Source organism: Symphalangus syndactylus, chromosome 14, assembly GCF_028878055.3.
Source record: "Symphalangus syndactylus isolate Jambi chromosome 14, NHGRI_mSymSyn1-v2.1_pri, whole genome shotgun sequence".
Lineage (NCBI taxonomy): Eukaryota > Metazoa > Chordata > Mammalia > Primates > Hylobatidae > Symphalangus > Symphalangus syndactylus.
The window spans coordinates 108,462,842-108,487,021 of NC_072436.2; the positions used below are offsets into that span (position 1 = coordinate 108,462,842).

General features: G+C 40.8%; 1 protein-coding gene and 1 non-coding gene across 22 annotated transcripts in view; both read right to left on the reverse strand.

The window, feature by feature from the left end:
* Window positions 1-622: 622 nt before the first annotated feature.
* Window positions 623-725, reverse strand: LOC129463406 (U6 spliceosomal RNA). The gene has a single exon (XR_008651174.1). It is a non-coding gene; the product is annotated as a U6 spliceosomal RNA (small nuclear RNA).
* A 9,964-nt stretch (window positions 726-10,689) lies between these two features.
* The window catches only part of ATF7IP2 (activating transcription factor 7 interacting protein 2), a 132,221-nt gene continuing 118,730 nt past the window's right edge, over window positions 10,690-24,180 (reverse strand). For 20 of the 21 annotated variants that reach the window (XM_063618215.1, XM_063618216.1, XM_063618214.1 and 17 more), the window contains 5 exons: window positions 19,784-19,857; window positions 18,435-18,490; window positions 17,993-18,059; window positions 13,344-13,429; window positions 10,690-12,502 (listed from right to left, as the gene is read on the reverse strand). In XM_063618215.1, the coding sequence (XP_063474285.1) occupies window positions 12,089-12,502; window positions 13,344-13,429; window positions 17,993-18,059; window positions 18,435-18,490; window positions 19,784-19,857 (697 nt within the window). In that variant the 3' untranslated portion in view covers window positions 10,690-12,088. The remainder of the gene's footprint in view (window positions 12,503-13,343; window positions 13,430-17,992; window positions 18,060-18,434; window positions 18,491-19,783; window positions 19,858-24,180) is intronic. The other variant, XM_055240993.2, reaches the window with a different exon arrangement.

The window sequence follows — 24,180 nt, forward strand, 5'->3', positions numbered from 1 at the left end:
GTCTCAAATAACTAAAAGTAGATCTACCATTTGATCCAGCAATGCCACTACTGGATATCTACACAAAAGAAAAAAAAGTCATTTGAAAAAGACATATGCATCCATGTTTATAGCAGCACAATTTGCAATTGCAAAGATACGAAACCAACCTACATGCCCATTGACCAAGGAGTAAATAAAGGAAACGTGGTGTGTATACACCATGTAATACTCAGTCATAAAAAGGAACAAAACAGTGTCTTTTGCAGCAACTTGGATGGAGCTGGAGGCCATTACTCTATGTGAAGTAACAGGAATGGAAAACCAAATACTATATGTTCTTAATTTTTTTTTTTTTTTGAAATAGAGTCTCACTCTGTCACCTGGGCTGGAGTACAGTGGGACAATCTTGGCTCACTGCAACCTCCGCCTCCCAGCTTCAAGCAATTCTCCTGCCTCAGCCTGCTGAGTAGCTGGGATTACAGGTGTGCGCCATCACACACGGCTGATTTTTGTATTTTTAGTAGAGACAGGGTTTCACCATGTTGGTTAGGCTGGTCTTGAACTCCTGACCTCAAGCAATCCACCCACATTGCCTTCCAAATTGCTGGGATTACAGGCATGCGCCACCACACCCAGCCAAAAAAATATGGAATGCTTCACGAATTTGTGTATCATTCTTGCACAGGGACCGTGCTAATCTTCTCTGTATCATTCCAATTTTAGTATATGTGCTGCCAAAGCAAGCAGTGTTCTTACGTTTAAGGGGAAGCTAAGGTATGAGGATGCAAAAACATATGGAGTGATATAATGGACTTAGGGGACTTCAGGTGGGGTGACATTGGGAGGTGGGTGAGAGATAAAAGACTACATATTGGGTACAGTGTACACTGCTCAAATGACAGGTATAATAAAATCTCAGAATTCACCACTAAAGAATTCATCCATGTAACCAAAAACTACCTGTACCCCAAAAACTATTGAAATAAAAAAAAGCAAATAGAACCATAAAATTATAAGAATTTACCACACTCATTTATTCCTTACAATGGCACTATATGTATCTATCAGGATTCTTAGTCTCACTTTTTTTTTATTTTTTGAGACAGAGTTTCACTCTTGTCACCCAGGCTGGCATGCAGGGGCGTGATCTCAGCTCACTGCAAACTCTGCCTCCCAGGTTCAAGCAATTCTCCTCCTTGGCCTCCCAAGTATCTGGGATTACAGGTGTGAGCCACCACGCCTGGCTAACTTTTGTATTTTTTTCAATAGAGATGGGGTTTCGCCATGTTGGCTGGGCTGGTCTCGAACTCCTGACCTCAGGTGATCCGCCTGCCCCAGCCTCCCAAAGTGCTGGGATTACAGGCATCAGCCACCACACCTGGCCTAGTCTACCTCTAGTAGAAGAAGAACCAGTTAATTATGGAAAAAGAAACAGAGAAAAAGAGGGAGAAGGAGGGAGGAAAGAAGGGCGAAAGAGAAAAGAGGAGAAGGGCACAGAAGGGAAGGAAACTATTACAAAATGTAGGCGGCCAGCAGTGCCTACATTTTGCACGTAGAGAAAAAGAAGGCTCAGAGACATAAAACATGTTGCCCAAAGCAGTTAATAAGTGTTGGAACTGACTTTCAGACCCAAGGGTGTATTTGTGAAGTCCATATTCTAGCACACACCAGTGAATGAGATATGCTGCTTTCCAGAATAGTTTGGGAAGCTACTGCCCTCCTCAACTCCTCAGAGCAAGGTTGCTCTTCCTGTGTCCTGGGAGTCCCCATCATCTCAGGGAGGGAGCTACAGAAAGTTATAAATAATTTTTTGGTGCCGCAAAAGAAATAGCCCTCGAACATGAATTTAATTTTCTCAGCAAGGCAATTTTACTTCTATAGAAGGGTGTGACTTGCGGATAGAGCAATGGTGAGAGCACACCTGAACAAGGGAGGCGAAGGGGTTTTTATTCCTGACGCAGGCAGCCCCTACTGCAATGTCCCCTATTGGCTAGGGTTGGACCTCACAGTCTAAGCTAATTCTGATAGGCTGTTTTAAAGAGAGCAGGGGTGTGAACTGGAGTGGTGGAGTGAGTAGTTTGGCAGGAAGGGTGGTTACAGAACAGGTGACTCAGGATAATTCAGGATGGAGCAGGTGACCGGGGTGACTCAGGACGGAGCAGGTGACCAGGGGAACAGATGTGAACTACTGATTAGAACTGGAAAAGGTTGTTTACTGAAACTAGGGGTGAGGAGAATGAGGAAGTTAAACTATAAAATGGAGAACAAAGAACTGAACATACTGACATACTGATTCTTTGAGAGATATTTAGAACTCACTGTATTCAACAGCTCCATCCTCTTGAATTTTACTTTCTCTTCAGACTTCCTTAACATGTCTTGGGTTAGTTGTTCTGCCTGATTCTCTAAAAGAAGAAGCTTCTCTGAATAAGGTGGAGGAGAGTTAAGGGAGGTTTTAGTAAGTGCTGTCTCTATCTCTGCACCAGCCCACGGATGCATGGTATGACACAACACCCAACAAGAATGAGTACACCTATTACAGATGCAAGAAAAGTTAAGAATTGAGGCTATGATTTCTTGCCATTTACCGAACCACCTTTCTAGCCACGCTGAGAAATGGTTATTTACTCCTGAGTTTTTGGCTAACTCATTGGACAGAGCAGTTAGACTTTGCAATGCCTCTGTTATACTTCCATCAGGGGCAGTATTGTTTGGGATGAAGGTACAATATTGAGTTTTTTGTTTTTTGACATGGAGTCTTGCTTTTGCTCTGTTGCCCAGGCTGGAGTGCAACGGCGTGATCTCAGCTCACTGCAACCTCCATCTCCCGGCTCCAAGCAATTCTCCTGCCTCAGCCTCCTGAGTAGCTGGGATTACAGGTGCACACCACAACACCCGGCTAATTTTTGTATTTTTAGTAGAGACAGAGTTTCATCATATTGGTCAGGCTGGTCTTGAACTCCTGATCTCATGATCCACCCCCCCCTCTGCCTCCCAAAGTGCTGTGATTACAGGCATAAGCCACCATGCCTGGCAACTACCATACCGAGTTTTAATCATGACACAAACTCCTCCTCTTTCTGCTAATATCATGTCTAAGGCTTTTCTATTTTCCCAAGCTATCTGGCTAGTAGCCCCTAATTGCTCAGCTATTCCTTTAACAGCATCTCTAGTGTAGTTAATAAACCGCTGTTGTAATAAATGTAATTTATCCACTCTACGTTCTTACTGTCACCCACCAAAATATTGACTCAAATCCTGCAGCTATTTGATCTTGGGCTTTAAATTTATCTAGTACTCCTTGTGGGACTGTAGTTGCATCTAAATAAACATGAGAGTCGAAAGACCCATAAGGGTCTTCCCTTGTTTTATGATGTTGCATTTTCCCTCTCTCTGGTTGATGAAATGCCAAGGTGAAAGGGATAGCCAGTTGGACTAGAGCACAAGAGCCGCTCCAGTTACTTGGCAGAGTGTCCAGTAAAGGTCCACCACAATACTGCCACACATCTGCTCGGGGATGAACAAGGCTGACTGATTGGTAAGCTCCTGAAAAGTCTTGTGTCCTTTCAGGTCTCCAAGGAATCAGTTCCCTCCTTGTCGTGAAAGATACGAAGTGAACTTAGTGTTGGGAGATGGAGTCTGGATGGCCCTCGGAGGCTGACCCACAGGGTGTCGGACTTCAGGATATAGCAGAGAGACAGCTTGGCATGACTTGCTACCCCAGGCTGTGGGATCCTGGAAAAGAGCTACCATACAGCCCATACCTGGTCTACTGGAGGACCATCCTAGTGGAAAGGGGACAGTCTGGGCCTCTGGCCTGTCGTGTGCACAGGCATAACAATTGCTTTCGTTTAGCATGCGAACAGAATATTGGATGCATTCCAACTAGGCATTTGCATCTTGATATCCTGTCTCTATTGCTAAAGTTTGTTTTAAATCATTTACTTCCTCAACGTCTACTTTCATCCTATCACTGAGTACATAACAAGAGAAGGTTTGTTTAGAGGAGAACTTAGGAGAGGCAGAAGGCCATGCAGGAGGTGAGGAGGTAGTGAAGCTCATTTCAAAGGATCTTATGGGGTCCTTCTCTGAGACTTCTCTTCTTATATCATAGAGACGGCTTAATGAAGGGGAATACCTCTGGGGAGCAGAGATTGTCATCTGTACTGGATTATACTGGTTCAGCTGACAATGGGGAGGGTAACTTCTTTAGTGAAATGAATATATGGTTTTGAGAAGCTGCAAGTACTAGTTGGGTCGGTCCATCCTTGCTCTTTGGTATTTTGTAGAGCATTGCACCAACTTTGGCAGAGAAGCTCTGCTCTAGGAGGACAAGACTCCCGGTTTATACTGGAAATCTTCGTCAAACTCTTCCCAAACTAACTTATCCCAGTTAACAGATTTCCAGTCTGAGGAGAGCTAGGAAGGATAAAAATACTTTTCTGAAGTGGAGAGTTGCCTCTGGTTTGGCAAATCTCCACAGGGCATCACAAGGCAAGCATCAAAAGTAATAGTTTGGGGTGAACTTGACCTAGTTGCATTAATAACGAGAAGACTAACAATAGAAGGGGAAAAGAAGGAGGTGCAATATAAGAGGATCAAACCCGTTTTAGCTTTAGCTTGCTTGGAATTGGCCCTGGAATAGCTGTCCATGATTTTAGAGGGTGTGTTGCTCTTTTGACCCAGGTGTGATGAGTCCATCCTTTTTCTGTTATTCGAACTGTGATCTCGGTGGTTTGAAGCACTAGGTAGGGTCCTTCCCAAGCCAGTTCGAGTTTTCCTTCCATCCAACTTTTGACGAGGTCGTGGTCCTCAGGCTGATTTGGAGACTCTGTAAACCCTTGGGGTAAGATTGTCTATCAGTATTGCTATTTTTCACTGGAGTGAGGGTCTTCTTACTCAAAGGCAAATAGGTCGCGGCTGTCCTCTGCTAACAGACAAGCCCAGAAGGCATCTTTTAAATCTATTACTGTAAACCATTGGTGACTATATGGGACCCTACTGTTAATAGTATAAGCATTGGGAACAACAGGGTGGGTAGTTTGGACTATTTGATTAATAGCTCGAAGGTCTTGTATTAACCGGTATGACCCGTCTGGCTTCTTTACAAGCCGTATTGGAGTGTTATAGGGAGACATACAGGGTTTAAGAAGCCCATCACAGAGAAGACCTTCAATTATCAATTATAGGTTTTAAATTTATCCTGGCTTGTAAAGGAATAGGGTACATTACTTTCTCTTTACTACTTCCCCAGAGGTTTTTAATTTAACATGAATCTGAGGAATCTGTAACTTTCCTCAATTCCCATCTTTTGTCCGTATCTCAGGATGAATGTGTTCTTCATCTGTGGTGGTGAGCAAGTTTAGGGAGGGGAGGAATTTTCCATGATTGATTTGGAGGCCTAAGCCTAATTCTAGCATCAAATCTCTTCATAATAGATTTGTCTCTGCTTCCGGAATTAACAGAAATTTAATATTAGCTGATTTTCTTTTATATATGACTTTTATTCTTCTTCCTATATGAAACTTTCTCTTTTGAGGGTGACCTATTTTTAATTTGAAGCATTTGTTTTGTCCTCTTTCTGTCCCTCTCTCTTTGCCTCTCTTTCTCTCTGCCTCTCTCTCCCTTTTCAACTCTATTCTACTCTTTCTCTCACTCTCTGATTCTCTGATTCCCTCTTTGCCTCTCTTTCTCTCTGCCTCTCTCTCCCTTTGACTCTGTCTCTCTCTTTCTTTCTCTCTCGGATTTTTTTTTCTTCTACCTTTGAGTCTCCTGGCTTTACTTTCATACCCTTTATATTGCCTGAAGGGGGGGGGTCTAGGTTCTTTATAGGTTCTGGGCCCCTGGGTACTTTGTTGCCTGGTGGGCAGAATTTTTGCCTTCTGCTTTTGTTTTTCTTCATCTCTTTATTTTTGAGACGGAGTTTCACTCTTGTTGACCAGGCTGGAGTGCAATGGCATGATCTCAGCTCACCGCAACCTCCACCTCCCAGGTTCAAGCTATTCTCCTGCCTCAGCCTCCCAAGTAGCTGGGATTATAGGCATGTGCCACCACGCCCGGCTAATTTTGTATTTTTAGTAGGGACGGGGTTTCTCCATGTTGGTCAGGCTGGTCTCGAACCCCTGACCTCAGGTGATCTACCCACCTTGGCCTCCCAAAGTGCTGGGATTACAGCGCCCAGCCTCTTCATCTCTTCTTACATATACTTCTTGGGCTTCTCTTAGAAACTCTTCTATAGGTTTATCTTTCTAGTTCTCTTTCGTTTGTAATTTCTTGTTAATATCTGGCTGTTAGTGACAAAATGAAGTTTTAATATTTCCTATGCAAGAGGATCCTCGAGACCTAGGCCAGTACATTTTCTCATTTGTTCCTTTAATTTGTCTAAAAATTCTATAGGCCCTTCATCTTTCACTTGCTGTATATCAAATGTTCAGGTAAGATTCTGGGTTCGGGGTACAGATTAGACCCAGGTACAGATTCTGGGTTTGGGGTACAGGGACAAATCTATTAGGAAGAGATTTGATGCTAGAATTAGGCTTAGGCCTCCAAATCAATCATGGAAAATTCCTCCCCTCCCTAAACTTGCTCAGCACTGCAGATGAAGAACACATTCATCCCGAGATATGGTCAAAAGACGAGAATCAATTCTCTAAGGTCCTGCATATTTTCTTGGTGGGCTGTGTTGTTATTGTCCCACCGGGGGTCTTCGGTGGGAAATTTTTGATCTGTTGTAGGAATGTTTTGGCCAGGAGGGTGTTCACGGTTCCTAGGCTCCCATAATGGCTCTATGGATCATGCCTCTTTGCTCTGAGAGGAGGGGAAAGGGAAATTCTGAATATCCTTTTTACATTGCTCTGTCTCGCGTTGAAGTCCTTTTAGGGCAAGGTACTTAGGCTGGTAGTGAGTGGGCTCTTGGGACAATTCCCAAGAGGCAGGGTTATAAGGAGGGGGACAACAGGGATAGGAGAAGGGTCTGGGACAGCAGCTGATTTTTCCTGTTTTTGGTCCTTTCGTTATCCTAATATTTTAACGTTAGGCCTAGGGGGTTATTAGGTGGAATATTATTGTTGCTAGCTTTATCCTTTTTATCCCTTACATTACTTGGCTTATTTCCCGTCTTGATAGTTTTGGGGTGAGGCTCAATCTCCCTTTACTGGAAATTTCTCACGTTTTAGGGTGAGGCTCAATTTCCCTTACTGGAAATTGCTCACCAAAACTTTTGGAGTGAGGTTCAATTTCCCCTACTGGAAATGTCTTGCCACTTCTTCTTACACTTTCAATCTCCAAGATACCCTGACCAAGGAATACTTCAGCACCCCTGAGGCTTTTCTTGCCTTGGTATGTCCCAACCACCAAGGAAATACTTTGCCGCTTTTGCAACGTTTCTTACCTTGGTCTGTGCACAGAGTTATCTAGTTGCCGTGGTATGTGAGGATCCTTTCCCCAAGGTTGCTGGTCGATTTCTTTCCATGTTGCTGAGAGTCTGGGTTTATTCATCATACCGGGTGGGTCTCAATTCCTTACCCGAGGCTGCTGCAACAAGGCAGTGGGGCACTTCTCCTGAAGGGAGCGGTCTAGACCCGCCCCCAGTGGAGAATGGGAATCTCGGGCAAGCCCCCAAATTGTTTTTTTTCTGAGACGGAGTCTCGCTCTTTCACCCAGGCTGGAGTGCAGTGGCGCTATCTTGGCTTACTGCAAGCTCCGCCTCCCAGGTTCCGGCCATTCTTCTGCCTCAGCCTCCCGAGTAGCTGGGACTACAGGCGCCTGCCACCGTGCCCGGATAATTTTTTGTATTTTTAGTAGAGACGGGGTTTCACTGTGTTAGCCAGGATGGTCTCGATCTCCTGACCTTGTGATCCATCCGCCTTGGCCTCCCAAAGTGCTGGGATTATAAGTGTGAGCCACAGCGCCTGGCCCCAAATTGTTATAAATAAATTTTCGGTGCCACAAAAGAAATAGCACTTGAATATAAGTTTAATTTTCTCAGCAAGGCAATTTTACTTCTATAGAAGGGTGCGACTCATGGGTGGAGCAATGGTGAGAGCACACCTGAACAAGGGAGGGGGAAGGGGTTTTTATTCCTGACTCAGGTAGCCCCTACTGCTGTGTCATTCCCCTATTGGCTATGGTTGGACCACACAATCTAAGCTAATTCTGATTAGCTATTTTAAAGAGAGCAGGGGTATGAGCCAGAGTGGTGGGGTGAGTAGTTTGGTGGGAAGGGCAGTTACAGAACACGTGACTCAGGATGACTCAAGTCAGAGCAGGTGACCAGGGTGACTCAGGACAGAGCAGGTGACCAGGAGAACAGATGTGAACTACTGATTAGAACTGGTGGAAAAGGTTGTTTACTGCAACTAGGGGTGAGGAGAACGAGGAAGTTAAGCTTTAAAATGGAGAACAAAGAACTGAACATACTGACATACTGATTCTTTGAAGAGAAATGTAGAACTCATGGTATTCAACAAGAACAAGGATCTCTCATGGGGCCAGACTTGTTCCTATGCATGAGAGCTGGTGGAGAAGGCCACACAAACTGTTCCCTTTGTGTCTATTGTGAAGCCTGGAGTCACCATCAGTCAACCAGGCAGGCTGTTGGGGAGGAAGGATGGATGTGGTTGGGACCAAGTACAAACTGGAACCTGTGTCACCAATCCCACCTTGAAGCCATGGGAATAATGGGCTGTGGGAAAACCATGCAGCAGCACCCATACGTGCCCTGTACTTGGACAGGCTAGAGGTGGCTTTGATGGCAACTGCAGGTCCATCAACTTGCAGATGAGCAACAATGCACACCAGCTGCCTCGTTCTGATGTCCTCCACTGCCCTTCAATTATCAATTATAGGTTTTAAATTTATCCTGGCTTGTAAAGGAATAGGGTACATTGCTTTCTCTTTACTACTTCCCCAGGGGTTTTTAATTTAACATGAACCTAAGACATGTGATGCCATTTTACTTCTGCTCTCCAAATCTCAGCAAATGTCTCGTGATCAATGCTAACCTTGAACCAGCCAGGGAAGGAAATCCTGGGCAGGTAGTTCTAGCTTAGCTACGGGGACACAGTCCAGAACCACCACACTTACCTTGTGTATACCTCTCACTGAAGATTAGAAATACCAGAGGTTTGCTTCCCCAATTCACCTTGCAACTTAAACATAATGCCCTAGGATAAGCCAATCAGTTGCTGGGATTTCAATCTGGAGCCACAAGGCAGCAAAGAGTGTGAATTCTGACTGTTCCTTCAGTCTAGTTCCCATAGACAGCAGAGCATGGTGTACACGGCATGAATCAGAACCATGTAGCTGGTTTTGAATCTTGGCTGTAATTATTCCCTGGGCCTCTGTGACCTTGCACAAGTCTCCTAAGCTCTCTGGGCCTGTCTCTCCATCTTTAAAGTGGGCATAACATGTCTAACGTATCATTATGAAGAACGTGAATTGCATAAACTGTATCAGGTTTCAAACTTCATTGAGTTATTGCAAGGTATTTTTTTCCTTGAGTCTCAAGGATTCCTAGTGATTCCTTGGGCCACTCCATAGCCTTTTCTCAATGTATTCAATTTTCAGTCATCACTCAGTTTGATTCTGTTACCTAATGAAGGTATAAAGGTTTCCCACTGGAAGTATAGGAAGCATTTCGTGGGATGGGGTCAGGGTGTGGGTTCTCTGTACTGTGTGACTGTGTTACTGGCAGGACTTTCGTCCTTAGGCTGGCTGGCTCCTTCCTGGTGTCACTGCTGTGTTAACAGTTGAGGATCTGCCTATAATCCACGCACTTTAGGAGGCTGAGGTGGAAGGATCCCTTGAGCTAGAGACCAGGCTGGGCAACATAGTAAGACCTCATCGATACTAAAATTCAAAAAAATTAGCCATGCATGGTGGTGCACACCTCTAGTCCCAGCTACTTGAGAGGCTAAGGTGGGAGGATCACTTGAGCCCAAGAAGTCGAGGCTGCAGGGGCACTGATGGTGGTGCCACTGCACTCTGGCCTGGGTAACAGAGATCCTATCTCAAAAACAAATTAACAAACAAAACTGTTGATCTTGCCCCTGCCTCACCAAAAGGCAAAACAGTAATGCTTTTTCTTTTTTTTTTTTTTTTTTTTTTTGAGACAGAGTCTTGCTCTGTCGCCCAGGCTGAACTGCAGTGGCGCGATCTCAGCTCACTGCAAGCTCCACCTCCCGGGCTCACACCATTCTCCTGCCTCAGCCTCCCGAGTAGCTGGGACTATAGGGGCCTGCCACCATGCCCAGCTTTTTGTATTTTTAGTACAGACGGGGTTTCACCATGTTGGCCAGGATGGTCTCCATCTCCTGACCCCGTGATCCACCTGCCTCGGCCTCCCGAAGTGCTGGGATTACAGGCGTGAGCCACCGTGCCTGGCTACAGTAGTGCTTTCTGAGGTACCACCTCTTAAGAGGTTTGCTGTCAGCCTTTCTCCCTCTTCCTGTGATCATAAAGGCTCATTTGCTAGAGACTTGAGCATCGATCATCGTTCCAGATAGCCCAATGGTTGCAGATGCAGGTTCACCTGGTAATGGGTACCAAAATCTTGTTTATATGCTGCGTCTTTGGGCTTCACAGTGAGTGAATGTCTAGTCCATGGCAATCCCAGGGTGAGTTCCTGGCTCTGAGCAGGAAATGGAACTCACAGAGCAGTTCCTCTCATGAATCAGTCATTTTCTTAAAAATAAAGACATAGAAGACTGCAGAAAATAACAGCTTTATTACTGCAGATGTGAGAGCATTTACAAAATGCCAAGGAAAACCATTCCGTTTTGAGCCTCTGGAGCCTGAACTCTCACCATGTACCAGGAAAGAATGCCCCTCTTTCGAACTTTCAAACAGTTGGGATTATTTTTGTTTCTTATCATCCTAGTTATTTTCTCAAGTTTGCCTCCATTGGGCCCTGTTCAGTTTCTTGGGCTGCTTGTACTAGTCACAGCTCCACTTCCATCTCTTCTCAGGAAGAGGTGGGCACAAGACACACCTGAGCCCCTTAGTATTGTGATGGCAGCCAGGAAATGATCAAAGGGTAGCATTTAGGAAATCAGCAAACTAAAGCCTCAAATCTAAGGTGGACAAATCCATTCTCAACTCAAACAGGTTGGGTAATGCTTTCATAAGATACTATTATGTTTTTGTGTACACGGCACACAAATTTTATTATGTCTAGAAACAGATTCAGGAAAGACCTCTCGGCTGTTTCCCCAAATGATTGACAAAGTGCAAAACAAAACAAAAAAGAGGAGGGGCACAAATGAATAGCCCACTTAGAAGCTGAATAGAATGGGAAGCCGTTTCTTTTCATAAAATCTTTTAATTTTTGGCCAGGCATGGTGGCTTACGCCTATAATCCCAGCACTTTGGGAGGCCGAGGCAGGTGGATCCCTTGAGGTCAGGAGTTAAGAGACCAGCCTGACCAACAAGGTGAAACCTCATCTCTACTAAAAATAAATTAGCCGGGCGTGGTAGCAAGCGACTATAGTCCCAGCTACTTGGGAGGCTGACACAGAATTGCTTGAACCCGGGAGATGGAGGTTGCAGTGAGGTGACATTGTGCCACTGTACTCCAGCCTGGGCAACAGAGCAATATTCCATCTCAAAAAAAAATTTTTTTTAATTTTTATAATTAACTTTTATCATGCAGCCCAACATGTCATCTTTTCATAAAATCTTGGTAGGGGTGCACTCCAGGGATGATCTGGCTCTCAGTCAAGGGCTGACTTTTCCTGTAGTTATGCTGACCACAGCAGGTCACTAAAAGCTGATTGTTAATGGAGGAAACAGTGGCTGCTTGTATCCTAGCTCTTCTGATAGAAGCAGCAGTTCCACAGTCACCAAAGGTTATTGTTCACAACGCACCTCAGCAACATAGGCCCATGATAGCGTGTTTTAGAACTTATCCATCGGAAGGACGTATTTAATACAAACCAGAAATTCATCAAATGACTGGCCACTTACAACATACAGAAGAGGACTGTCCCAATGGAAAGGGCTCACAATCTGAGCTGGCCTTTTACAACGGCAAATAGTATTACAGTAACATTGTAAACAAACAAATATGGAAAAAAAAAGTAGTATATCATTATTAAAGACCTCTCTTTTAGGTAAGATTTTCAGAAAACCCAGGGATAGATTTTATATCACAGAATGGTCCATATCGTCCAAAAATATCTTTTGATTGGACAGTAAAATAGTATCTGTTGGAAGCTAAAAACTGGGATAAAGTACAGGCCATGGGGAGTGGTAAAGCTTTAATTTCTCCAATCTTCTTCCAAATCAATTTATTATTAGAGTTCTCATGACACAGGAAGAGGTGGTAGCTTTCTACAGGAGCGCACTTGGGATTGATTTTGGTTATATTCCAAGTCAGGGCAATGCCATTCGGTCTGAAAACCCGTTTCACTTTGAGCTCAGGCTTCTGGGGAGGAAGTGTGTCTCGGGTTTTGTCTACTAATTCAGGTAGTGGTCCTGGTGGTTCTGGGAGAGGTGGCAGGTGCTCAAAGGACTCAGGAACCTAAAAACACAATTGTAAGAAAATATAGCTTTTAAAGTGGTCAACTGCAGTTGTAGAAATACATATTTCTCATTCTTCAATCCATTTATCAAAATAATAAAAGGATATTCCAGTAATATGTGAGGCTGGATCCAGTCCTTTAAGCATAATCCTCTTTTGGATTTAAGATTTCTACACCCTGGAATATCAATAATCCAGAATAGGTTAGGTTCCAGACATGTGGGATAAATATTCCATCTCATTTCCAAATTGCGTTCTCAAACACTATAGTAATTTACATGAAGTGTCAGCGTGGCTGGGTGCGTTGCCTCACCTGAGGCCAGGAGTTTGAGACCAGCCTGGCCAACATGGCAAAACCCCGTCTCTACTAAAAATACAAAAATTGGCTGTGCGAGGTGGTGCGTTCCTGTAATCCCAGCTACTCGGGAGGCTGAGGCAGGGGACCACGTGAACCCAGGAGGTGGAGGCTGCAGTGAGCTGAGATCACGCCACCGCACTATAGCCTGGGCGACAGGGCTAGATTCGGTCTCAAAAAAAATAAAAAATAAAAAATAAAAAAAAAGTGTCAGTGTTTGAGAACACCCTTTTCCTTCCATCCTCATCAACAATGGCTACTGCTTCTTTTCCAATTTGTTCAACAAAAAAAGTATTTGTTTTAATTTCTGTAGCTTCTGTAAAACTCAACTGAATAATTTTAATTGTATAAATAAGTAGATTAACAACAGCACATTAAATTGTTTTCTAAGCTGAAACATGACCCAAATGTTTCTTCAAGAGTAACATAGGTACTTCCCACTCAATTTGGAATAAATATCCCTTACAGAGCACTTTGAATCAGTACCTGGGCTGCATTTTGTGCCAATGGGGTTGTTTCTTTTGAGTTTGAAACAGCTTTCGAATGTGACTCCAGGTGGGATACTGGACTTTCTGTGAACAACACAAGGTTTAAGAAGTAAATGTTATCTGCAGTAATCAATTCCCTAGCCTTTAAGCTATAGTTTACATCTTTGGTGGTAATTAAATGTGAATTAAAATTATAAAACTGTGAATTATGAAGATACACTTTTAATTAAAGTTCAAGATACAGAGGTACCAAATATAGAAAATTTTTAAGGTGACAAAAATTCCCCTTAAGGTAAACACTTTAGACATTGTGTAACCGGGAACTAGATACATTTACACATGGGACAAAGATCTCTGATCAATGATCTTAGAGGCAAATTTTCTTGTTAGGCCAACAAAGATGTCCACAAACACAGAGCCATTTATAATCTATACCCAAGTTTTAGGAATTCAAACTAAAAATCAACTAATGAGGTCTGTGCTCGTCTGGAAGGAATTAGGTATAAAATGTGGAGTGGGGAAAAGAAGAGGGGAAGGAGGAGAAACAGAAAGGAAAATAGATGGTGAGAAGAAGAAAGGAGGCGAATAGGAAAAATGTGGGTAGGTGGGAGGGAAAGAAGGTACAAGTAGGCAAAAGAATGGATTGAAAACAACTGGGGAGGCTGCGCATAGTGGGTCACATCTGTCATCCCAGCACTTTAGGACGCAGATGACTTGAGGTCAGGAGTTCCAGATCAGCCTGGGCAACATGGTGAAATCCCGTCTCTACTAAAAATACAAAATTAGCTGGGTGTGGTGGCACATGCCTGTAGTCCCAGCTACTCGGGAGGCTGAGACAGAGAACTGCTTAAACCCAGGAGGTTTAAGACAGAGAATTTGAGACAGAGAATTGCTTAAACCCGGGAGGAGTGAGCCAAGATCAAGCCACTGCATTCTATCCTGGGTGGCAGAGGACAGAGTTAGACTATCTCAAAAAAAAAAAAAAAAAAAAAAAAAAAAGTATTTCCAGTTCTAAATCACTGAGAAATCACCAGACTGTTTTCCACAATGGTGGAACTAATTTACATTCCTACCAACAGTGTAAACGCATTCCTATTTCTCCACATCCTTGCCAGCATCTGTTGTTTTCTGACTTTAATAATCGCCATTCTGACAGGCATGAGATGGTATCTCATTGTGGTTTTGATTTGCATTTCTCTGATATCAGTGATGTTGAGCTTTTTTTCATGTTTGTTGGCCAAATGTACGTCTTCTTTTGAGAAATGTCTGCTCATGTCCTTTGCCCACTTTTTAATGGGGTTGCTTTTTCTTGTAAATTTGCTTAAGTTCCTTGTAGATTCTGGGTATTAGACCTTTGTCAGATAGACAGATTGCAAAAATTTTCTCCCATTCTGTAGGTTGTCTGTTCGCTGATGATAGTTTCTTCTGCTGTACAGAGGCTCTTTAATTAGATCCCATTTGTCGATTTTTGCTTTTGTGGCAATTGCTTCTGGCAATTTCATCATAAAATTGTCATTTGGCCTACCAGTCTCATTACTGGGTATATACCCAAAGGAATATTAATCATTCTATTATAAAGATACATGCATGTATATGTTAACTTCAGCACTATTCACAATAGCAAAGACATGGAATCAACCCAAAAGCCCATCAATGATAGACTAGATAAAGAAAATGTGGTACATATACACATGGAATACTATGCAGCCATAAAAAGGAATGAGATCCTGTCCTTCGTAGGGACATGGATGGAGCTAGAAGCCATTATCCTCAGCAAAGTAACGCAGGAACAGAAAACTAAATACCACATGTTCTCACTTATAAGTGGGAGCTAAACAATGAGAACACATGGACATAGGGAGGGGAACAACACACACTGGGCCTGTTGGGGGAGGGCAGGGGGTAGAGAGAACATCAGGAAAGATAGTTAATGCATGCCAGGCTTAATACCTAGGTGATGGGTTGACAGGTGCAGCAAACCACCATGGCACACATTTACCTATGTAACAAACCTGCACATCCTGCACATGTACCCCAGAACATAAAGTTAAAAAAAAAAAAAAACCACAACTGGGGAGAGTAAGTAAAGGGATGGTTAAGAAAAGGGGGTTTATATTGGAAAGTATGAAAGTTGGGTAGCTAAAAATCCTACAATTAAGCAGTAAAAACCATTTTAGATCCTTTATATCCTGTGATGTAACTAATATATTTTATGAATCCTCCAAATGAAATTTCTTTTACTTATATTTTTCTTTTGACAAAGATGAACAAGATTCTGTATTGTGTTTCAGAGTTAGTCACCTTATTTACTGGTATTTTTACAAAAACCTTCCTAGAAGAAGTAATGAGTTTATTATTTTAGAAAGTCTGTTCAGCTCTTTTGTACTAGTTTTAAGAGACAGATTTGTAAAATTATAATCTACAGGTTAAGAACTAATACAAATAACCTTTAAATTTTTAGCCAACAGCTGAATATTTAAAATATCCTAGCAAATATAATTTCTTGTAAATAATATTCCTTCTTTCAAGGCAGTAAATCAACAGGCCCTTGGTAAATTAAAACAGACTACAACAGAAGCTTAACTTTATGATAACAAGAGACAAAACAGGACTTTCATTCCAACCCAAGTAATGTTTATTTCCTTTTTAAAGTGCATCTCTTGTAATCACAGTTGAGACTTGTATTGTTCTCCAGTCTAACAATGCTTTTCAATGGAGTGTTTGGGCCATTTACATTTATTATCAGTGTGGTCAGGTTTAAATTGATCATTTTGCCTTCTGTTCTCTATTAGTCTTGTTTGTTCTTTCTTTTTTTTTTTTTTTTTTTTTTTTTTTTTCCGGCTTCTTAGATTGGGTTTTTTTTTTTTTTTTTTTGAGATGGAGTTTTGCTCTGTTGCCCAGGCTGGAGTGCAGTGGCACGATCTTGGCTCACTGCAAGCTCCACTTCCCGGGTTCGCGCCATTCTCCTGCCTCAGCCTCCTGAGTAGCTGGGACTACAGGTGCCCGCCACCATGCCTGGCTAATTTTTTTTGTATTTTTAGTAGAGATGGGGTTTCACCATGTTAGCCAGGATGGTCTTGATCTCCTGACCTCATGATCCGCCCGTCTTGGCCTCCCAAAGTGCTGGGATTACAGGCATGAGCCACCGCGCCCAGCAAATTTGGGTATTTTAAAAATTCCATTTTATCTCTACTAGTTGGTTTCTTAGCTTTACTTCTATTTAAAAGAAAAAACTGCTGCTCTAGGCATTACTATATATATCTTTAACTTACCATAGTCTAGCTTCAAATAACATGACACCACTCCATTTAAGAGCCTTATAACAGCATACTTCCAATCCCATGACTGTCTTTTGCACTACTGTTTTCACCTACTGACTTCTATATACATTATACAATATAGTTTTTGACTTCTATATACATTCTACAATATAGTTTTATTCCTTTGTGTAGATCTACTTTCCATCTGGTATCTTTTACTATCACTTGAAGAACTTCCTTTATTTCTGATAGCAAAGGTCTGCTGGCAACAAATTTTGTTGATCTGAAAAATTTTAATTTTGCTTTATTTATTCTTATTTTTGTAGAGATAGGGTTTTGCTATGTTGCCTAGGCTGGTCTCAAACTCCTGGCCTCAAGCCATCCTCCTGCCCTGACCTCCCAAAGTTGCTTTCATTTTTGAAAGACATTATTTTCTAGATAAAGAATTACAGGTTGACAGTTATTTTCCCCCAGCCTTTTAATGAAGTCATTCAACTGTCTTTTGGCTTGCATTGTTCTAGTCTAGAAACCTGTGAATTCTTTGTTCTTTCACCTACATTGTATCTTCATTTTTCTCCTTATCACTGGATTTCAGGAACTTGACTATGATATGTCTTGGTGTGACTTCTTTCGCATTTATCTTGGAATTTATTAAACATCTTGGATATGTGGCTTTATACTTTTCATTAAATTTGAATGAGACCTTATAACTGATCCCCAGCCCCACAATTGTATTTCACTTCTTTTTCCTTAAATCTGTGAAAGACGACAGACACTGTTGTCACTCTCCCTCTACATTTTCATGTTATGTCCCAGTTTCTGTCTCTCTGTGCGTCCTCTCAGCTGCTATTGTTGTGGCTAGGGAAAAAAGTATGTACCACAGGAAGAAAATAAATGTGTAAAAGTCCCCAACAAGCCAGATGTCTTTCAATGGGTTTATGAACAAAGAAATTATGATGAATCCACACCACAGGCTACTCTTGGCAATAAAGAAGAACACACTACTGATACACAACAATGTGGATGACCCTCAGAATTATGCTGAGTGGAAGAAGTCAATCTCAGAAGGACACATATTACATTATCAAATTTATATAAATTTGTGAAATAACAATTATAGTACAGAACAGATTGGTGGCTGCCAGGGATTGGGGCAGAAATAAGGTATGAGTACAAAGGGGTAGCATGAAGGAGCCTTGTGGCAACAGGCTCTGTACTTTCACTGTGATGGCAGTTACATGAATCTGCACATGAGCTAAAACTGCATAGAGATATAAACATAGGCACACTAACATATTAAAACAAACTTCACAAGTAGACCTAGTGCATTGTGAGTTGTTACCCTTCCCTCCTTTTTACAAAAGAAAGATCTAAAAAATCCTTTTACCTGTATTGCAGTTGGATAGGCCTTCTTTTGTCAAATCAATTATAGAATCAGGTTTCTTCTGTACAGCCTAAAAAAATTGTAAAAAAAAAAAAATAAAGCTTTGCCTCAATAGCTGAAAATGTTTTTAAAAATTTAAAAACATTTGGTAATTTTAAATCACCATTCAGAAACTAGATGGAACATTCTCTAAGTCTCTTGTGGTTTAACTCTACTATTAAAAAGCTCTTATCAAATACTAAATGGTTTCTGAGAATATGACTAAGGAGAATGTAAACGAATTTGGTAAATGAGTATCGTTATGAATTATGCTTATCATTAGCTGTCTGCTTTTCAGTGTGTAAGCTGGACTAAAACTAAATCATCCAACGTGCAGCAAACACTAAAGTTCCTTGAACCAACATATTTAAATGAACAATATTCAGAGTCAATATTTATTACTCACCATAACTTCTGCATTGGGAGAATTGCTAGAATTTCCTGATGTAATTTTTCTGGTATCTGAAAGAAATTAGACATTTGACAAATTTATTACACAGTATTTATGGGCTTTGTGAAATATGAATGCTAGAACAAAATAATAGGGATGCTAATTAGCTGTTAATTATATAGTGATAAAAAGTAACTCAACTGACTTTACCTATTCCAAAGACTGAATGAAATTTTTTTTAAAAAATGTAATTTTGGGTCAACCATTTTTTCTCTCTGTAACTTTGCAACTATGTTAGTAACTCTTTTTTTGAAAATCTACCTAGAAATTTCCATGAGAAAATACACTTGGAAATGCACACACTTTTAATTCACAGTATCTTTAGACTACAACTGCCTGACATGGCTGAGAAGCACTCTTCCCGGAACCAGTAGGAACCCTAAGATAAATGATTAACATCCTTTGTAATTCTCTGATTCACAATCTTAGCCTAAACTGTGGGGACAATTAAGTAGCTATAAGTAGAGGCAAAGTTAAAATGAAGATGCAAATACTCTTAACACAGTAGAAAATGAAAATGGGGAATTTTGAGTAAGAAATTATGAGCCAAACAAGATGGCTATTTTTGAGAGAGAGAGAAAAGTTATCATTGGAAATGTAAGGTTAAAATTTTTTTTTTTTTTTTTTTTTTTTTTTTTGAGACAGAGTCTTGCTCTGTTGCCCAGGCTGGAGTGCAGTAGCACGATCTCAGCTCACTGCAGTCTCTGCCTCCCAGGTTCAAGCAATTCTCCTGTCTCAGCCTCCCGAGTAGCTGGGATTACAGGCACCTGCCACCATGCCTGGCTAATTTTTGTATTTTTAATACAGATGGGGTTTCACTTTGTTGGCCAGGCTGGTCTTGAACTCCTGACCTCAGGTGATCTGCCTGCCTCGGCCTCCCAAAGTGCTGGGATTACAGGCGTGAGCTACCACACCCAGACTGACTAGACAAATTTTAAATCTTAAGTAGACTATAAGATAATAGATAAATAAAGAGACAAAAAACAAACCATCACTACCATCAAAAAAAGGCCAGGGCCAACGATTAAAAATAAGTAAGTAGTTTTACAACCTATAAGTCATTAAACACATAAAAGAAACAAAAGACCCTAAACTGATAAAATACAAGGTTAAAATGAAATCTCAATTACATTAAGGAATCATTTATTTAGGTAATATTAACCATGATATAAATTAGAACATTTGAGAGTACATTTAAATTTTTCATTTTATTAAAAGATATTATTCAATTTTTCACTTTAAAGCAAACATTGATTTAAGGCCTTCTAACTTGATAGAGCATATTCTAATCAGCTATAAGATACCTGTTGGATTTGATGTAATTGGAGTTGTCAAATTAGGACTTTCCACAGAAATCAACATAACATCATCATTGTTACTAAAATGATAAAAAGAAATTAAAAACAAAAACTAAACATGCATTATCAGGCTTAAACATGCAATTAGTGGTTAGGAGTCCTCTAACATTTCATAATGTTTTAATTGAACAATCTTGGGGGGAAATAGAAATGATAAAACCAAATACCCAAAAAAACCCCATTTATTACCAGTTCAGTTATATGACCAAATATTCATCAAAATCCAATAATTAGATCCCTACTACATTTTATGGGTCTTTCACAATGACTCAAAATATATATAAATATACAAGGGACATAAATGTATAAAACATACAAATTCATTTGAGCATATATACTCGCTTCTATAAAAACGAAACATCATGTAATGAAGGAAATCTATTAAGACTCATAAAGACACCTGGACTCCTAAAGGTAGAAAACTATAACAAAGAAAATTATTTTAAAAAGAACTGCTACTACTCTTTATTGTATCTCTCCAGTAGCAATATTTACCACAAATTTAATTGAGGCAATGATGATAAATGATGCTGATTATGGTTATAGAATATTTCAAGCCATTTTGACCCTGTTTTTTTATGAGTGACGCTTGTTTTTTGAGATGGAGTTTCGCTCTTGTCCCCCAGGCTGAAGTGCAATGGTGCAATCTTGGCTCACCAAAACCTCTGCCTCCCAGGTTCAAGCGATTCTCCTGCCTCACCCTCTTCACTAGCTGGGATTACAAGCATATGCCACCATGCCCGGCTAATTTTTGTATTTTTAGTAGACAGTGTTTCACCATGTTGGTCAGGCTGGTCTTGAACTCCTGACCTCACGTGATCCGCCCACCTTGGCCTCCCAAAGTGCTGGGATTACAGGTGTGAGCCACTGCGCCCAGTCCAATTATACCATTTTCTTGCAGACATCTTATATTTTTACTGTTTGTACTTAGGTGTATGATCCATTTTGAGTTAATTTTTGTTTATGGTATGAAGTAAGAGCTGAGGTTCACTTTTCCCTCTATTCCAGCAACATTTGTTGAAAAGAACATCTTTTCCTGTTAAACTACGTTGGTACCTTTGTTATAAACCAATGAACTACATGTGCATTCTCTAGTGTGTCCATTGGTCAACATGCCTATCCCTATGCCTACACCACTGTCTTAATACTACACCTTTATAGTTAAGTCTTGAACAAAGATAGTGTAGTCTTCTTTCTTTCCCAACATTGTTTTCATCTTCTAAGTAAGTCTCTGCATTTTCATATATAAAATATATATTATATCTAATATATATATTAGATATATATATTAGATATAATATATATATATAAATATTTATCTACAATTTTTTTTTTTTAAGAGACAGACTCTTGCTCTGTCTCCCAGGCTGGAGTGCAATGGTGCAAATGTATCTTGCTGAAGCCTGAACCTCCTGGGCTCAAAGGATCCTCTCACCTTGGCCTCCTAAGTAGCTGGGACGACAGCATGTGTCACCAGGCCTGGCTAACTTTAAAAAAAAATTTTTTTAAAAATGTTTTTTATGTTGGCCAGGCTGGTCTTGAACTCCTGACCTCAAGTGATCCTCCTGCCCTGGCCTCCCAAGGTGCTGGGATTATAGGTGTAAGCCATCATGCCTGGCCTTAAGTTTTTAATCGGTTACTTTCTACAAAAATGGCTGAGGCATTGATAGATAAACAATTTGGGGTGAAGTAACATCTTAATGAATTCAGGAAAGTTGCATATCTCACCACTTATTTAGGTCTCCTTTAATTTCTTCAGTAATACTTTGTAGTTTTAGGTTAGGTGGTTTTGGTTTATCCCTAAATATATTATGTTCTCTGAAGTTATTGTAAATGGCATCCATTTTAAATTTCATATTCCAATTGTTACTTGCTTGTGTGTGTGTGTATATATAGTTTCTAAACTATATATTCTACATATACAGGATGTAGTGTTTCTATACAGAGTATGTGTTGTGTGTATACACTGTATAGAAACAAAAACATTTTCTATTTGCCAACATATTTACAATGTCAGTCTATATTACTTTGTACAGATCCAAATTTCTATTTAATACTATTTTCCTTTTGCTTGAAAAATTTCCAAAATTTCTTGTAGCGTAAGTCTGTTGATGTATTCTCTCACCCTTTTTTGGCTTAAAAAGTCGGTTTTTCCTCTACACTGTGGAAACATTTTCACTGCGTATAGAATTCTGAATGGACTTTTTTTTTTTTTTTTAACCTTTCAATACTTTAGAAGTATCTATGATCTCAATTTTGGAGATGTCTTCTAGTTTGCACAGCTTACAGCAAGAAGTCTGTCTGGTGCCATTCTTACTTTTTGTTCCTTTTTTTTTTTTCGTTTTTTGAGACTGTGTTTCGCTCTTGTTTCCCAGGCTGGAGTGCAGTGGCACAATCTCGGCTCACCGCAACCTTTGCCTCCTTGGTTCAAAGTGATTCTCTTGCCTCAGCCTCCCGCATAGCTGGGATTACAGGCATGCGCCGCAATGCTGGGCTAATATTGTATTTTTAGTAGAGACGGGGTTTATTCCATGTTGGTCGGACTTTCTGTTCCTTTCTATGTGATGTGTCTTTTGTGTGGTTACTTTTTCAAATTTTCCCTTCCTCACTGACTTTCAGCAATCTGATGACGTTGTTTTGTATGCTTTTATGTTTCTTCTGCTTGAATTTAACTTTTTTTCATTTATGGATTTAGAATTTGCATCAACTATGGAAAATTTTCAGACACTGCATCTTCAAACATTTGCTTAACCCCTGCCTTAGTGATACTCCAATATGTGTATTAGACTGCTTGATAATGTTCCATAGGTCTCTGATGCTCTCTGTTCATTGTTTTTTCAGTCTTTTTCCTCTCCACGCTTTAGACTGAACATTTTCTACACCTATTTCACTGATATATTGGCAATAGCTCTTTTATGTCGTCTGCTAAGTCCAAATTATTTCTAGGTAGATCACTTCATTCTTCTCCTTGTTAATGGGTCATATTTTTTGCTATGTTGCATGCCTGGGAATTTCTCATTAGATGTCAGATATTGTAAAATTTATGCTGTTGGGTAATGGATGTTGTTTCATTCCTTCAAAAGAGTGTTAGACTTTGTTCTGGAATGCAATTAAATTACTTAGGATTAGCCTGATTCCTCTGAAGCTTGCTTTTGGCTTTTCTGTGTATAGATTCTTTGCAGTCTCTGGGACTAATTGAGCCCCACTGAAGCAATACCCATCTGTGGACCCTACCTGTTGCTTCTGATTACAAATTTTCTTCATTTTAGCCAAGGGGAAAGCAAAATGTTGCCAATCTTCCTTCTAGCCAGAGGGAAAACAAGATGTATGACTTCTAGGAATCAATCACTTGGCCTTCTTTCCAATAGTTCTTTCCCCAGTCTCTCGTAGTTTCATCCTTTGCATGCAGATCTGTATTCAGCCAATATTTCAAGGCCCCTTTGCAGATGTTCACAGCTCTGAGTTTTTTTCTCTTCACTATTCCACTTCATAAATTCTGGCCAACTCAGACTCTCCAATCTCTGACCTAAACTCAGCAGGACCACAAAGCTCTGTTTGGAATCCCTCCTCCATCCCTGCTCTTGACCTGGAAAATGCCTCCAGGCAGGAAGCTGGGACGATGGTAGAGTTCATTTCATTTGTTTTCCCAATCATGATCCTAAGCTCCTGGTTGAACAAGATCTGAAAACAATTTTTTAGCCCGATTTGCCTTGTTTACAGCAAAATGTCAGTTCTTGTAGCTGTTGACTGCATGGGGAGAGGCAAAAATCATTTTTCAGTTCATGCTCAACAGTTTTCCATGAAGATTTAAAAAAAAACACAAATTCAACAACTTTTTAAATATCACATTTCTCGATGGGACTCTTAACAATTGCCATTATTTCTAACTAAGAAACAAAAACAAATATTTAAATCTAAATTTTATTAAGAATATTTGATTTACGCCAGGCACGGTGGCTCACGCCTGTAATCCCAGCACTTTGGGAGGTGGAGGTGGGAGGATCGCCTGAGGTCGGGAGTTCGAGACCAGCCTGACCAACATGGAGAAACCCCATCTCTACTAAAAAATACAAAATTAGTCGGGCGTGGTGGCACATGCCTTTAATCCCAGCTACTCGGGAGGCTGAGGCAGGAGAAACGCTTAAACTCAGGAGGCAGAGGTTGTGGTGGGCCAAGATCGTGACATTGCACCACTCTAGCTTGGGAAACAAGAGCGAAACTCTGTCTCAAAAAAAAAAAAAAAAAAAAGAATATTTGATTTTTGGCTGGGCGCTGTGGCTCACGCCTGTAATCCCAGCACTTTGTGGGGCCGAGGCAGGTGGATCACGTGAGGTCAGGAGTTT